Source organism: Tachyglossus aculeatus, chromosome 23 (assembly GCF_015852505.1).
Source record: "Tachyglossus aculeatus isolate mTacAcu1 chromosome 23, mTacAcu1.pri, whole genome shotgun sequence".
NCBI lineage: Eukaryota > Metazoa > Chordata > Mammalia > Monotremata > Tachyglossidae > Tachyglossus > Tachyglossus aculeatus.
Window position 1 is genome coordinate 5,320,414 of NC_052088.1, and position 16,531 is coordinate 5,336,944.

At 43.0% G+C, this 16,531-nt stretch overlaps 1 protein-coding gene across 5 annotated transcripts in view; it reads right to left on the minus strand.

Annotated features, from left to right (window-relative positions):
- Nucleotides 1-16,531, minus strand: part of GPHN (gephyrin) — a 720,134-nt gene that overhangs the window by 129,511 nt on the left and 574,092 nt on the right. For all 5 annotated transcript variants that reach the window (XM_038765627.1, XM_038765623.1, XM_038765626.1 and 2 more), the window contains 2 exons: nucleotides 16,249-16,291; nucleotides 2,524-2,661 (listed from right to left, as the gene is read on the minus strand). In XM_038765627.1, the coding sequence (XP_038621555.1) occupies nucleotides 2,524-2,661; nucleotides 16,249-16,291 (181 nt within the window). The remainder of the gene's footprint in view (nucleotides 1-2,523; nucleotides 2,662-16,248; nucleotides 16,292-16,531) is intronic.

The following is a 16,531-nucleotide window of genomic DNA, read 5'->3' on the forward strand; positions in this document are numbered from 1 at the left end:
CTCAGAAAATGGTGTACTTCAGTGGACTCTGGGGGTCAACTGTTCCAGACTGACCAGAGTGGTGCACCCAAGTCAAAAAAAAAAAGTTCTTTTTGAGCAGACATTTGTTAAGGATCACGAGACGAGAAGGCAAAAGCTAAAACAGTGCCAGGCACCACAAAGAACAAGCATGGACCCTCCTGAGATGTGAACAGATAGCAAGACTGTGAGCCCGCTGCTGGGTAGGGACCATCTCTGTATGTTGCCAACTTGTACTTCCCAAGCGCTTAGTACAGTGCTCTGCACACAGTAAGTGCTCAATAAATATGATTGAATGAATGAATGACTGAGCATTCCAAAGAGATACCATCAGCTTCACATATGTCCGAAGCGTGTATTTTAATGTCAGTTGCATCTTCTTTGAATATGGAGGGCAACTCAGGCAAATACTCTACTTTTAAATAAAGATTTAAAAACTGCAAATCAAAGTTACTTCTGATGAAGAATGACCTGCCTGGCTCTTCTTGAGTGAGTTTAATCAGTCATGTTTTTGCTGTTCTTCCTCCTTAGAGAAAAGAGATATAGAATTCCGAGTTGCCTGACTACCAGAAGGCTAGGTGGATGGTCAGAGAACAAGGAACCACCTGAAGGGAATCCAAGGATGAGTTGGAAATTCCAAGGATGAGTTGGAAATTCCAAGTCAGAGATCCTCAACTAGTGCAACCTTTTGTTCCAGCCCTTGACCACTGCACTCTTGCGTCACCAACTCAAGCCTGGGAAGCAGGGTGGCCTAGTGGATAGAGAATGGGCCTGGGAGTTAGAAGGACTTGGGTTCTAATCCCGGCTCTGTCTGCTGTGTGGCCTTGGGCAGGTCACTTAACTTCTCTGTGCCTCAGTTACCTCATCCATAAATTGGGGTTAAAACTGCGAGCCCCATGCAGGACAGGGACTGTGTCCAACCCGATTACCTTGTATGTACATCAGCTCACCAGCCTGGCACATAAGTAAATGCTTAACAAATACCATTTAAAAAAGGCCGGAGAACTGGAGATGGGGGAAGGTTGGTTGTAAGGGGCATGGACCATGGCTGGGATAACAGCCCTGTGAGCTTGGCCTGGCTGGAGAGTACTTCAGAATCATTCAATTAAACCTCTCAAACTGTGAGGGGCTGTCCCTCACCCCACCTTCTTTCTACCATTCCTCTCCTTGAGCAAATTGTCTATACCTGCTGCCTCCACTTCCTCTTGTCCAATTCTCTCCGACCCCCTCCAATCTGGCTTCCGCTCCCTTCATTCCAAGGAAAATGCCCTCTCAAGGGTCACCAATGATCTCCTATTTGCCAAATCCAATGCCTCTACTCCATCCTAACCCTCCTTGACCTCCTAGTGCCTTCGACACTGTGGACTACCCCTTCTCCTGGCAACATTAGCTAAACTTGGCTTCATTGACAAGTTCCTCCTCTTCTGCCTCTCCTCCAATTCTCAGTCTCTTTTACAGTCTCTTTCCTCTGCCTCCCACCTTAACTGTAGGAGTCCTTTAAGGCTTAGATTTGGGTCACTTTCTATTCTCCATCTGCACTCACTTCCTTGGAGAACTCATTTGCTTCCCTGATCTCTTTGCAGATGTTTCCCAAATCGACTTCTCCATCCCTGACCGCTCTCTTCTGCAGTCTCTTTATTCCCTCCTGCTTTCAGGACATCTCTACTTGGATAATAATAGTAAGCATTAATTATGTGCCAGGCACTGTACTACGCACTGGGGTAGATACAAGGTAATTGCATTGGACAGAGTCCCTGTCCCACATAAGTTCTCAAACCTACCATGTCCAAACAGAACTCCTCATATTCTCACGCAAACCCCGTCCTCAGCCGTGACTTTCCCATCACTGTAGACAGCACCACCATCCCCCCGTCTCACAAGCCCATAACATTGGTGTTAAACTTGATTTATATCTCTCACTCAACCCACATATTCAATCTGTCACCAAATCCTGCCGGTTCTACTTTCACAACATGGCTAAAATCTGCCCTTTTCCCTCTCCATCCAAACTGCTATTATGCTGATTCAAGCACTTATCATATCCTGCTTTGACTAATGCATCAGCCTCTTTTCTGACCTCCTTCCCTACTGTCTCTCCCCACCCCAGTTCATTCTTCTCTCTGCTTCCTGGATCATTTTTCTACAAAAACGTTCAGTCCGTGTTTCCCCATTCCTCGCGAGCCGCCAGTATTACCCAACCACCTCGGCATCAAATTGAAATTCCTTACCATTGGCTTTAAAGCACTCAATCACCTTGCCCCTTCCTATCTTACCTCACTGATTTCCTACAACCCAAAGTGCTCAGAGGTCACTCCTCTGATGCCAGTGAACTCACTGAACCTCAAGACAGAAAGACCTGTAATCCGTAAAAATGCTCTTTCTATAACGAGGATGCTTTCCAGGCATGACATCCAGTCTTCAGTGGTAGAGCTAATTTTTTGGAACTACCCCAGTGAAGTCAGAGTTGATAAAAGCAGGAGGAATGGGGGAAGTGATTGGGCATACCTCGGTAGTTAATAATTTCAGTCCCAAGCACTGGGGTCATCTCCAGGACTGTGATGAAGGCTTTGTCCATAGATGTCAGTGGGAATGGAGACATGCGGTGTCTTCTTGCGACCTTGGTGATGTCAACTGCGCTGTGACCTGCGAAAAACAAATATTAAAAGCTGCTTTGAAAAGGTGGCTATTCAAAAATTCATCGATTCAGTGGCATTTATTGAGTGCCTACTGAGTGTAGAAAACTTTACTAGGTGTTTCGCTCCCCCATTAGAATGCAAACTCCCTATGGGCAGGGGATTTATCACCTTCTTATTCTGTGCACATAGTTCAGTGCACTGCACCAAAGGGCCACTCAATATGGCTACTGCTACCACTGGCTCTTTCCACTGAGCCACACTGCTTCTCAAAAATAATAATGGCATTTGTTAAGTACTTTCTATGTGCCAAGCACTGTTCTAAGCACTGGGGGAGACGCAAGGTAGTCAGGGTGTCCCAAGTAGGGCTCACGGGCTTCATCCCCATTTTACCGATGAGGGAACTGAGGCCCAGAGAAGTGAAGTGACTTGTCCAAAGTCACACAGCTGACAAATGGCAGAAGCGGGATTAGAACCTACGACCTCTGACTCCCAAGCCCAGGCTCTTTCCACTAAGCCATGCTGCTTCTCTAATTCATTCATTCATTCAATCGTATTTATTGAGCGCTTACTGTGTAAGCTTATTGTACTAAGCGCTTGGGAAGTACAAGTTGGCAATGTACTGAGACGGTCCCTACCCAACAGTGGGCTCACAGTCTAGAAGGGGGAGACAGACAACAAAACAAACCATATTAACAAAATAAAATAAGTAGAATAAATATGTACAAGTAAAATAGAGTAATAAATAAATACGTACAAACACATATACATATATACAGGTGCTGTGGGGAAGGGAAGGAGGTAAGGCGGGGGGGATGAAGAGGGGAAGGATCTTAATCACTGACTCCTGAAAAACTAGCACCGTAGAAAGGTGGTCTTCCCCACGGTGAACTTACGGCACTACCAACGCACAAAAGTAACGTCTCTCTCTCCAGCACACAACACAACTCTCCCCTGTTTGAATTTCATCTTCCTGCTGCCATGGCTTCCAGGATGCCAACCCCTTCCTTGCCCAAATTGGAGTCTCTCCGGGGTAAAGGCCCATCTCCACGGAGCGGCAGTCATTGGGTAAGGCTGAGGCAAGAGGAAGTCTGGAGCTGGCAAGAACCCTGAATCTGTAAGTGTGTGATAGTGTGTCAGTGTGTGACTGGATGTATGTTAGACAACAGGTGAGAAAACGAACATGCTGAGAAAAGGACCCTGGCCACCCACCCATAAGTTTTTGCAACCTCTTTTATACACACCAGAGGGTGATGACAACATTATTGTCCACTTTAAAACCAAAAGATAATAATGTTTAGGACCCAATTATGACCTTCAAATTGCAACCTTTAGGCACTTTATTCATTCACTCATTCAACAGTATTGAGCACTTACTGTGTGCAGAGCACTGTGCTAAGCGCTTGGAACGTACAACAGAGCAAGTACAATTCAGCACTTGTATTCAGACACTAAGAAAGGCAGATTTTGCTATCTTTCTATTGAGGGATGACCAACAGTGACCTTTGCTGGGCAACTGTGACCTTCCCCACGGTGTAAGCGACCCATCAGCATGGAACGGTTCACAGAAATGAAATGATTTCTCCAGCTTCAGATGCTCCCAGTTGTAGCCCATCAATCCCAGACCCACACTTTCAGCTTGTTTTGAAAAATCAATTCAAATGTTTCTTCAAAACAAACGAATAAAAGATTGGTTTCTCCCGTTCACGGATGAAAACGGTTAAAAAAAAAAGAAAGAATAAAAAGGACTCCCACAAGTTCTACCTGAGCAATCATGAAACCTTCAAACTTCGCAGTAAAAGAATTCCCTAAACTAGTTCCAGCTCAAACCATTATTCAGTCTTAGGCTGCTTTGACAGCCACAAATGCATTCCTTCATTCAATCGTATTTATTAAGCGCTTACTGTGTGCAGAGCACTGTACTAAGTGTTTGGTAAGACCCCTTTTCTGCCTTATTAATACTGTTTCCTCCATTTCCTTGAATATCAACAGTCCACTATAGTCCAGACCCACTCTATGAGTTCTTTAAAAAGTAAACGGCACTGTGAGAATGAGTAAAAGCCTCAAATTGTGCAAGAGGGAAGGTCATTCTTTTCAATTCAGTAGTCAATCAATCAATGACACTGTAGTAAGTACCTGGGAGAGTACAATCACATAATTGGCAGACACGATTCCTGCCCACTATGAGCTTACAGAAGGGGAGATAGACGTCAACATAAATAAATAAATTATGGATATGTAGAGAAGCAGTGTGGCTTAGTGGAAAGAGCCCAGACTTGAGAGTCAGAGGTCATGGGTTCTAATCCTGCCTCCGCCACTTGTCAGCTGTGTGACTTTGGGCAAGTCACAATTTCTCTGTTGTAAAATGGGGATCAAGACTGTGAGCCCCAAGTGGGACAAGCTGATAACCTTGTATCTATCCCAGTGCTTAGAACAGTGCTTGGCACATAGTAAGCACTTAACAAATACCATTATTATTATTATTATTATTATTACATAAGTGCTGTGGGGATGAAGGTGGGGTGACTATAAAGTGCTTAAAGGGGACAGATCCAAGCGCCTAGGCAAGGTAGAAGGGAGCGGGAGTCAGGGAAAACAGTCGGGAAATGATTCTATGGTCATAAAGTGATTGGATTCAAACCTCTAGGGAACCACTGATGATGGAAACATTACCTTGATTCAGCTGAGGGGCAATTAGATTTTGGGAAATAATTCCATGTATCTTCTGCTAAATTGCTTCAGGAGTCTTTCTACTTGTTTTACTAAGGTAAATTTTCCCTGAAGCGGTTTGGGAAGAACTAAGATTCAGAAGCGGTGGAAGCAGTGTGGCCAATTGGAAAGAGCATGGGCCTGGGAATCAGGGCACCTAGATTCTCAGCCCAGCTCTGCCAGGTGTCTGCTGTGTGACCTTGGTCAAGTCACTTAACTTTTCTGGGCCTCAGTTTCCTCATCTGTCAAATGGGAATTGAATACCCGTTCTCCTTCCTACATAGACTGCAATCTCCTTGTAGGACAGGAAATATGTCTGGCCTGATTATCTTGAATCTACCCCAGTGCTTGGCACATAGTAAATGCTTAACACACACCACAATTATTACTCTATGTATGTTTACAGGGAATTTGATAATCTAGTCTGATATCAATCAATCAGTAATATTTATTGAGCATTTAAATCTGCAGAGCACTGTACCAGGCACTCAATACTAAGCGCTGATAAAGGGCAAATGCAATACAATAAAACCTGCAGATAATGAAATACTAAACCCATCATTCAGCTTCTTCCTGCTCAACATTTCACTGAATTGCTAACAAGTGGCAAAATGGCTTTGTGTTCTCTTTCTTCCTTCTCCTTCTGCCACTTCCTTGCACAATTGCTAGTGAGCAGTAAGATTAATAAGCACTTACTGTGAACAGAGAGCACTGAACTAAGCGCTTGGGAGAGCACGATATAGCAAAATAACAGAGTAGGTAGACACATTCCTTGCCCACAGTGAGCTTACAGCCTAGAGGGGGAGATGGATATTAATATAAATAGATTATGGATATGTACGTAAGTGCTGTGTGGCTGAGGGAGGGGTGAATAAAAGGAGCAAATCAGGGGTGACTCGGAAGGGCAACATGAAGGATTACAATAAAGTGGTTTCAATAATACTCTAACTGGATATTCAGCCCCTGAGTAATAATGGATGCAAATGATAAGCCCAAGTGCTCAGAGGGTGGAGAAACTGTTTGATCCACATTTGTCAAGGATCAGTGGTCCACGCATGTGGGTTTCTTGATTTGAAACTATTCTGGTAAAATTAAACTAATGCCTTGCAATTAATAGGAGAGTTTTATGAGCATCAATCCTATGATATTCTGAGGTAATGCCACAGAATTTTAAAGAACATAAGAACATGAAAAATGTGACTACCGACCAGATCGGTATTCTCTTCGGACCAGTATTCCCTCCTAGACTGTGAGCCCATTGTTGGGTAGGGTTTGTCTCTATTTGTTGCTGAATTGTACTTTCCAAGCACTTAGTACGGTGCTCTGCACACAGTAAGCATTTAATAAATGCAACTGAATGAATGAATGAATGACTTCTGTTGGCAAGAGGATGTTGGAGGGAAATAGTGAACTGTCTTTTCTAATGTTCTGGGACCTACTATCCACTACCAGTGTTTAAAACAGTGCTTTGCACATAGTAAGCACTTAACAAATACCTTCATTATTATTACTAACAGCCTTAATTTCTTTCCACCACATCACTAACAATTTCTCTACTAATCCATAATGGACGACTTATCAAGAACTCTACCTAAAGTCCACTCAGACCGCTAATATTTACAGCACGGACAACTTTCTGTGTAACAAGCCTCCATCTGCTTATTACTGACCACGTCAAGAAATGTTTCCTTCTGTTGTTTTTAAACCTTCCACCTTCAAGGTTCAGTAGATGTCTCGTTATTCTAGTGCTTTGAGATTTAATAAATAATTCATGTTTGCCTGTGCCAATCTTTTATAATCTGGTAAATTCCGATCACGTTCTTGCTCAGCTTTCACTTTTCTAGACTATAGAGTCCCAATTCTGGTAGGGAAGTATATCCATTCTTCTAACTGTATCGATTGCCAACGTACTTCCCAAGCGCTTAGTACAGTGCTCTGTACACAGTCAGCGCTCAATAAATACGATTGAATGAATGAATGATTGCCCATCTCAATACTTCCTCCAGCTCTTTTTTATGGTATTTGTTGAGTGCTTACTATGTGTCAGGCAGTGTTCTAAGGGCTGGGGTAATAATAATGATTGTGGTATTTGTTAAGTGCTTACTATATACCAGGCCCTGTGCTAAGCGCTGGGGTGTATACAAGCAAATCAGGTTGGACACAGACCCCGTCCCACATGGGGCACACAGTCTCAATCCCCACTTTACAGATGAGGTAACTGAGGCATAAAGAAGTCAAGTGATTTGAGCCCCTTCCTTCCTCTCCCCCTCGTCCCCCTCTCCATCCTCCCCATCTTACCTCCTTCCCTTCCCCACAGCACCTGTATATATGTATATATGTTTGTACATATTTATTACTCTATTTATTTTACTTGTACATATCTATTCTATTTTATTTTGTTAGTATGTTTGGTTTTGTTCTCTGTCTCCCCCTTTTAGACTGTGAGCCCACTGTTGGATAGGGACTGTCTCTATATGTTGCCAACTTGTACTTCCCAAGTGCTTAGTACAGTGCTCTGCACACAGTAAGCGCTCAATAAATACGATTGATTAATTGATTGATTGGTGGAGTCGGGATTAGAATCCGTGACCTTTTGACGCCAAGGCCTGTGCTCTATCCACCAAGCCACGCGGCTTCGCCAAGTGATGCTTCGGGTCACTTGGGTGGTCTTTACTGCCCTTGTTACCTAGCTATTTTCAGGATTCCTGCAGAGCGCGTCCACCTTGGCAACACCTTACACGGTTTTTAGCCAGAAATCTTCGCTAGCTCCTCCTCTGCCTTCCACCCTCTAACTGTGGAGGTCCTTCAGAGCTCAGTTCTAGGTCCCTTTCTATTCTCTATGTAAACCTACTCCCTTGGAGAACTCATTTGATCCCCCGGTTTCTACTTAGACACTCTCCCCATTTTCAAAACCCTCCTGAAATCACACCTGTTCCAATAAACCTTCCTTAATTGACCCCCGAAACCCAAGTCACATAAACCCACCAGGCACCTCAAACACTTATATCCTCTCCCTCAGCAATAAGGCTCATATGTATGATCAGTTTGGCAATCAGATTATCTTTTCCGATTACCCCATTTGTCAATATTTGCATGTTTCTCCTACTAGAGTGAAAGCTCGCGATGATAATAATAATAATAATTATGGCATTTGTTAAGCGCTTACTATGTGCAAAGTACTGTTCTAAGCGCTGGGGGGGGATACAATGTGATCAAGTTGTTCCACGTGGGGCTCACAGTCTTAATCCCCATTTTTACAGATGAGGTAACTGAGGCTCAGAGAAGTTAAGTGACTTGCCCAAGGTCACACAGCAGACTTGTGGACTTGTGGTGGAGCCGACATTCGAACCCATGACCTCTGACTCCAAAGCCCGGGCTCTTTCCACTGAGCCACACTGCTCTCTGATGATGATCAGGAAACAAGTCCTACATTTCTGTTGTACCTTCCCAAGCAATTAGTACAATGCTAGGCCCTCAGAAGGCATTCAATAAGACGGATTGATTGAGCCATCCAACTGGAGATATTTAATAAATACATTAATTTAACCCAATATTCCTTTTCTTAATAACAAGGGTAATGCATTTCATAGTTTTAACTTTTGATGCTCAAAGTATTTTGGACTGTCTTGCCTTATGCCGTGGAGTCATGTCTGACTCATAGCGATGCCATGGACACATCTCTTCCAGAACGCCCCACCTCCATCTGCAATCGTTCTGGTAGTGTATCCGGAGAGTTTTCCTGGTAAAAATCTGGAAGTGGTTTGCCATCACTGCTTCTGGCCTGGAATATCCTCCCTTCTTATATCAGACAGGTAATTGCTCTCCCCCTCTAAAAAAGCCTTATTGAAGGCACATCTCCTCCAAGAAGCCTTCCCTGACTAAGCCCTTCTCCCCTCTTCTCCCACTCCGTTCTGCGCCACTCTTACTTGCTCCTTCATTCATCCTCCCTCCCATCCCCACAGCACAAATGTATATATCTGCCTATATGAGAAGCAGCATGGCTCAGGGGAAAGAGCCCGGGCTTGAGAGTCAGAGGTCATGGGTTCGAATCCCGCTCTGCCACATGTCTGCTGTGTGACCTTGGGCAAGTCACTTCTCTGTGCCTCAGTTCCCTCATCTGTAAAATGGGGATGAAGACTGTGAGCCCCAAGTGGGACAACCTGATCACCTTGTAGCCGCCCCAGTGCTTAGAACAGTGCTTTGCATATAGTAAGCGCTTAATACCACCATTATTATTATGTCTGCTGTGTGACCTTGGGCAAGTCACTTCTCTGTGCCTCAGTTCCCTCATCTGTAAAATGGGGATGAAGACTGTGAGCCCCATGTTGGATAACCTGATCACCTTGTATCCCCCCCAGTGCTTAGAACAGTGCTTGGCACATAGTAAGTGCTTAATAAATGCCATCATTATTATTATATTTATAATTTACTTATCTATCTATTTCTTTATTTATATGTCTCCCCCTCTAAACTGTAAGCTCATTGTGGGCAGAAATGTGCCTGTTGTCATACTGTATTCTTCCAAGTGCTTAGTACAGTGCTTTGCACACAGTAAGCCCTCAATAAATACAATTGAATGAGTGAAAGTGTACAGAGCAGTGTACTAAGCACTTAGGAGAGTGCAATATAAGAGAGTTGCGGCACATTAACCGCCCACAAGGAAATTTATTGAGTATTACTGTGGGTAGAGCACTGTACTGAGCGCTTGGGAGACTACATTACAACAGATTTGGTAGACATAATTCCTGCCAACAAGGAGCTTACAGTCTGCTTCTCCTTGCTTCCCCCAACTCTGCCTTCAGCAAGGAAGAGCGCCACAGCTGCTGTTTCTGATATCCCTTTTCCCAGAGTTTTGCTTCTGGAAGTCCTACGGAAAGCCTGCAGGACTGGTAGCCAGGAAATCTGGAAAACTGAAGGTGATGAGGTGCTGAGTTTGTTAGAAGGCAGACTGGGAATTAGGTCTTTGAATGTGTGTTTGGGGGGGGGGTCTACATCCTGTGCCAACCCCTCAGCCTGCAGGAGAGGAGATGAGAGAAGCAGCGTGGCTCAGTGGAAAGAGCCTGGGCTTTGGAGTCAGGGGTCACGGGTTCAAATCCCGGTTCCTCCAATTGTCAGCTGTGTGACTTTGGGCACTTAACTTCTCCGTTCCTCAGTTACCTCATCTGTAAAATAGGGATTAAGACTGTGAGCCCCGCGTGGGACAACCTGATCACCTCGTAACCTCCCCAGCGCTTAAAACGGTGCTTTGCACATAGTAAGTGCTTAACAAATGCCATTATTACGATTATTACTATTTTTATGAGAGCAGGAGCTTCTGGGGGCCAAGAATAAGGGGTCTCATTCGTCCCCCCCACCTTCTCCCGAGTTCAGAATTAACCCCTTCTTCTCATCTGGTTCATTAATCTTCTCCTCTGTTACTGAGAGAGGATGGTGGAACTGGTGTTGGGGGAGCAATCAGAAGGGCAGATATAGCAGGCACTAAACTGGCAGATGTGCCCATCAATCAGATCCAGCCTGGGCATGACAACCTCTCGAGAAGGAGATGCCCCCAGATCCGGACTGGAGGAAACGAACAGAGGAGGGGGGGCAGGAGGGGTGGGTGCTTTAAATATATATATATATATGTATATATGGTTGCACATATTTATTACTCTATTTATTTATTTTACTTGTACATTTCTATCCTATTTATTTTATTTTATTGGTATGTTTGGTTTTGTTTTCTGTCTCCCCCTTTTAGACTGTGAGCCCACTGTTGGGTAGGGACTGTCTCTATGTGTTGCCAATTTGTACTTCCCAAGCGCTTAGTACAGTGCTCTGCACATAGTAAGCGCTCAATAAATACGATTGATTGATTTAAATTGGAGGAAACCAAGCAAAAAAAAGTGGCGACGGGAGGGAGAGTCAAGCAGAGGCATACTCATTCCGTTCCTAGCACCATGGTTAGGGAGTGGAAGGCAATCTGCTACAAGTCCAAAATCACCCATGCTGGGCAGTAGCGTCATGGGAGAGAGTTGAGGACAGAGACTCAAGTTTACTGCGCGGAAGGAGGCGATGGTAAACTACTTTCAGATTTTCACCAAGAAAACTTTATGGATCCACTACCAAAACAGCTGCAGATGGAGAGTGAGGCGTTCTGGAGGGAGATGTGTACATGGTGTCACTATGGGTCGGACATGACGGCATAAGACAATAAAATCCCTGTAATGTGTCTGTTGTGTACACTGAGTATGGTGTCAGCCCAAAGGCATTTGCAGCTGTGGAGGAGAGTCTGAGAGGTTGGAGCCAGGAGTATGCGGCATGGAGAAGTCGGGGTAGTAAGTTGGAGTTCACAGTGAGCAGCAAGAAGGGATATGGCTGCTTGGCTATAACTGAACTGGCCTACTTGGAATGAATAAACCCTGATACCACTTGGCATTTGCCTACTGAATGAACTTAGGCATGTAACCTCACTTCTCTGTGCCCCAGTTTCCCCAGCTGTAAAATGATGACAAAATACCTGTTCTTCCCGCCCCCTTGGACTATGGGCCGTGAGTGGGGCAGAGACTGTGCCTGATTTTATCATCTTGTATCCAGTATGTAGTTATTATTATTTCCTGCCCCTATCTATTGGGAGTGACCTTGTGGGAATTTAGCTGGGCACTTGGGACTCATTGGCTTAAAAACTTATGCTTGTAGGGGCGATGGGGCTGGGGAGACACAGGAGAGTGAAAGAAGGCCAAGGAAAGAAGTGATTTACCAATATTGATCAGATATAACTTCGTAGGCAAGGTTTATGGATTCTGAGATAAATCAGGAATGAGTGCATGATGTATCTGGTTTTTTCATATCGTGGGGTGGATCTCACTCTGGTGTGCGTACACACACAAATATGTATGTATATATATACACACACACATATATACATATATATGTACATATATATGCATACATATGTGCATATATGCATGCATACATATATATATACACATGCATATGTGTGTGTGTATATATATATATATATACACACATACATATTTGTGTGTGTGTGTGCACGCACACCAGAGTTAGATCCACCCCACGATATGAAAAAACCAGATACATCATGCACTCATTCCTGATTTATATATACACATATATACATATATATATACACATAGGAAAAAAGAAAAGGCAGTTTTCCCTATTAACCTGAATCACTAAACAAGGAACTGGAATTACAGGACAAACATAATACTTTCAAGATTCCCAAATCCATTAAGTCCAGGGTATTTCTTTCCTAATCATAATTTGCCTTACGGTTTGCGTTATGGAAACCACTCCTCCTGCCCGCCCAAAGATTTAAGGATTGGATCAATATCTCTTTTTCGGCACTTAGTTTTCCAGACTTTTACTTTGGAAGGGAATGGAGAATACAATAAAAGAATAAAGGAAAATACTTTTCCGGTTCTTCTATTTTGCAATTAAGGATGAAATGGAGCAGTATGATTGTATGAGGTGGGTGTTCCTGGCAGAACACAATGAAAGGTTTTTAATACAAATGTTTAACCATATTAGGAACTTTTGTTAATTTTAGCTTTTTTTTTTTTTTTTTTTTTTTTTTACAGACTTCACTGTTTTCCCTCCTACACTGATTTTTATGTCTGCAATTTCAATTTTTAGGTTCATCTGTTTTTCAGTAGACCCAAATTGGAAAAAAAAAAAAGACTGAATAACTTGGTTTGGAAGTGGGAATAGTACCTTTGCCCAATTTCTGAACACTAAAATAGTTCAACACTTTCAACATGCCTTCCAAAAATTCCCTTTCAGACACTAACAACATGACTGAATCGAAAAGCCTTACACCGTGAAATGAAATCATACTGAGCAAGCAAATGATAAAAAATATTTCCCCATTATGATAAAGAAGCCTTCCATTTGAGAATTTCCAAAATCAAGCTGACCAAAATCAAGCATGAATTCTGACCCATTTGGGCTTTACCTTTTACTGTACCCTAGTGGAAAGGGAACATGACCCGGGGTCAGAAGACCTGGGTTCATTCATTCAATCGCATTTATTGAGCGCTTACTGTGAGCACAGCACTGTGCTAAGAGCTTGGAAAGTACAATTCAGCAATAAAGAGAGACAATCCCTGCCCACACTGGGCTTGAAGTATGGAAGGGGAAGACAGACATCAAAACAGGCTCCACCATTTGCCTACTGGGTGAAATGGGGCATTGTATCTCAGTCCCATCCATAAGTAAAATTAGAAGTAAATATCTTTTCTCCTTCTCCTTTAGATTGTGAGCCTCAAGCAGGTCTGGGGCTGTGTCTGATCTGATTGTACCAAAACTACCCAGAGTTTAGCACATAGCTTGGTGCATAGTAAATGCTTACTGCTATTAGAACTATTATTATTATTATTATTATTACTCCCACAATTTTCCTACAAGAGGTACTTGCCAAATATATTCCAGCTACTAAATCAGCACCAAGACATTAATGCATTAATATTACTTCAGTCTCTCAAAAGCTCCTGATATAGATCATGTAAAACTGAGATGCAATCACTGTGTTAATACTAAAAACATAGTAATCTGAAGGCTTTTAGAAATATTATCTCTTCTATCTTCCCATGTTAAAGGGAGCAACATTACAGAGACCAAGATGTGACATACTGAGAAATTAAGTAACTTCACCTGAATCACACCATCAGTGGTGAAGACAGATATAAAATATAAAGCCCAATTTCCTACTCCAATGTTCTCTTTGCCTATGCTTACTTCTTTACAGGAACGATCCTCATAGAATTAAAACATCTGACGTATAAATTACTAACTCTAACTGAATTTCCTACTCTTCTTAAAAGAAAAATCCAATTAAAATTCAGGACAATTATTACCTTTTAATTGTTTGTGGGCATCGCAAGTGCTCAGTAGAGGTGTTGTATTCCTTAGCCCCTAAATAAATCTCATTACTTCTACTACTTAAACCCCTTGTTTGTACTGTGTCTCTCCTTCTCTTCCTCTCAGTCTGTTGACTGCCTTGCTCAGAATCGTAAAGCTGATAACTTCGGTTACCCACATCCTTCTAGGAGTATTACAGGGGATTTGGTTTGAGGCAATAATAGAGTTTGAGAAGGAAATGGTGAAGAACATGCAGACTCTAATTGCTATTGTGATATGGTGAAAGGTGTTTGCATGTTCACCTTGTCAACTTTGGCTTTAATTTTCTTATTTTTGTTGTGAATTTATGAGAGAGTAGCTTGGAGTCTCAGACACAAGGGTGCATGGAATTCTGCTCTTCTAGCACAGTACCACATTCCTCTTGCTGTATTTGTCATTCACCCTGAATTTTACGTTGTCTTTGTGTTGTTTTTTGTTTTTCTTTTAATCATATTTTTTTAAAGCACTTTTTATGTGTCAAACACTGTTCTTAGCACCGGAGTCGGTACAAATTAATTAGGTTGGTCCCCATCCCAGTTTAAGTAGGCAAGAACAAATATTTTTGTGAGCCCGTTGTTGGGTAGGGACCGTCTCTATATGTTGCCAACTTGTACTTCCCAAGCTTTTAGTACAGTGCTCTGCACACAGTAAGCGCTTAATACATACGATTGAATGAATGAATGAATCCCCATTTTACAGTTGAGGGAACTGAGGAACAGAGAAGTTCAGTAACTCACCCAAGGTCACAAAGCAAGCAATTGGCAGAGCAGGGATTAGAACCCAAATCCTCTGACACCTGGGCACATGCTCTTTCTACTAGGCCATGCTGCTGATTTTAAATCATATCTTCTTTTGTTATGTGTCTAGCGGCAACCCTCCCCACTTATGCTTAGATTGTGAGCTTGTAGGGGCCAGGGATTCAAATTCTGGTATTTGTTAAGCGCTTACTATGTGTCAGGCACTGTACCAAGCGCTGGGGTAGATACAAACAAATCAGGATGGGCACATGGGGCTCACAGTCTTATTTTACCACTGAGGCAACTGAGGCACAGAAAAGTCAAACGACTTGCCTAAAGTCACACAGCAGACAAGTGGTGGAGGTGGGATTAGATCCTAGGTCCCCTAACTCCCAGGCCCGGGCTCCATCCATTAGGCCACGTCGCTTGTAATATAGTTTGTATTTGACTTGCTTATATACTTCTTTTTACCAGTTTAACAAAATCTAATGCAGTAGAATTTCAGAACTAGCGATTCAATCGCCATCCCTACAAGCACTTCTAGCCCAGGAGAGCAACTGCAAATTCTCTCCCAATTACCTCCCCCTTATTTTTTAATGACATTTATTAAGTGCTTACTGTGTGCAAAGCACTGTTCTAAGCGCTTGCAGTTTCACATTTAACTAATTGTTACTATTTATTTGGTTAATGATGTGCATATAGCTATAATTCTATTTGTTCTGACGATTTTGACACCTGTCTACGTGGTTTTTTTGTTGTTGTCTGTGTCCCTCTTCTAGACTGTGAGCCCGTTGTTGGGTAGTGACCGTCTCCATAGGGTGCCGACCTGTACTTCTCCAGCGCTTAGTACAGTGCTCTGCACACAGTAAGGGCTCAATAAATACCACTGAATGAAGGAATGAATGAATGTTTGAGGGAGGCTATCCTTTGCTAGAGAGAGGTGCCTCCTCTCCAGTGACTTTCCTTTTGATCTTCTAAACTGCTAGCTCCAGCCTTCTAGGATTTTCTTTATTCCAATAAGGCCCTGAGGAAAGTTGGTTAGATTTCCTACCCCCATGACTCAGTTGCAGCTTTCTGCAACTACGGTTCAGTGTGTCAGTAGAGTGCACAGCACACTGAGGGTGCTTAATAAAATTAGTAGTCCTACAAAAACTTTCCCTCGCTATCAGAATGTTATTTTCATTTACCCTTTCCATGCAGCTAGACGAGAAGCCTGATTTAGAAGTCTGAAATACCGTAGTACTTACTGGCTCTGAGAATGTTCTCCTTGCTGCTACATCTGGACTGCACCTGCAGAGAAAGCACAGATTCAATGAGCTAGAGCCGGCAACAGACTCGGCCAGATATGGAGTTGAATGGGCAAGCTTCTGGGATCGATAGGAAGAGGCCTTGACATATTTCTGACACCAAGACCAATCATTCGCAATGTCTGGTGTCCAGAGCGGACCTGCGAAGTTTTCCGATGTTTATTTTTTTTTCCTTTCCCCTTCTCCCTCCACTATCCCCACACTATAAATTGGTACTCAGAAA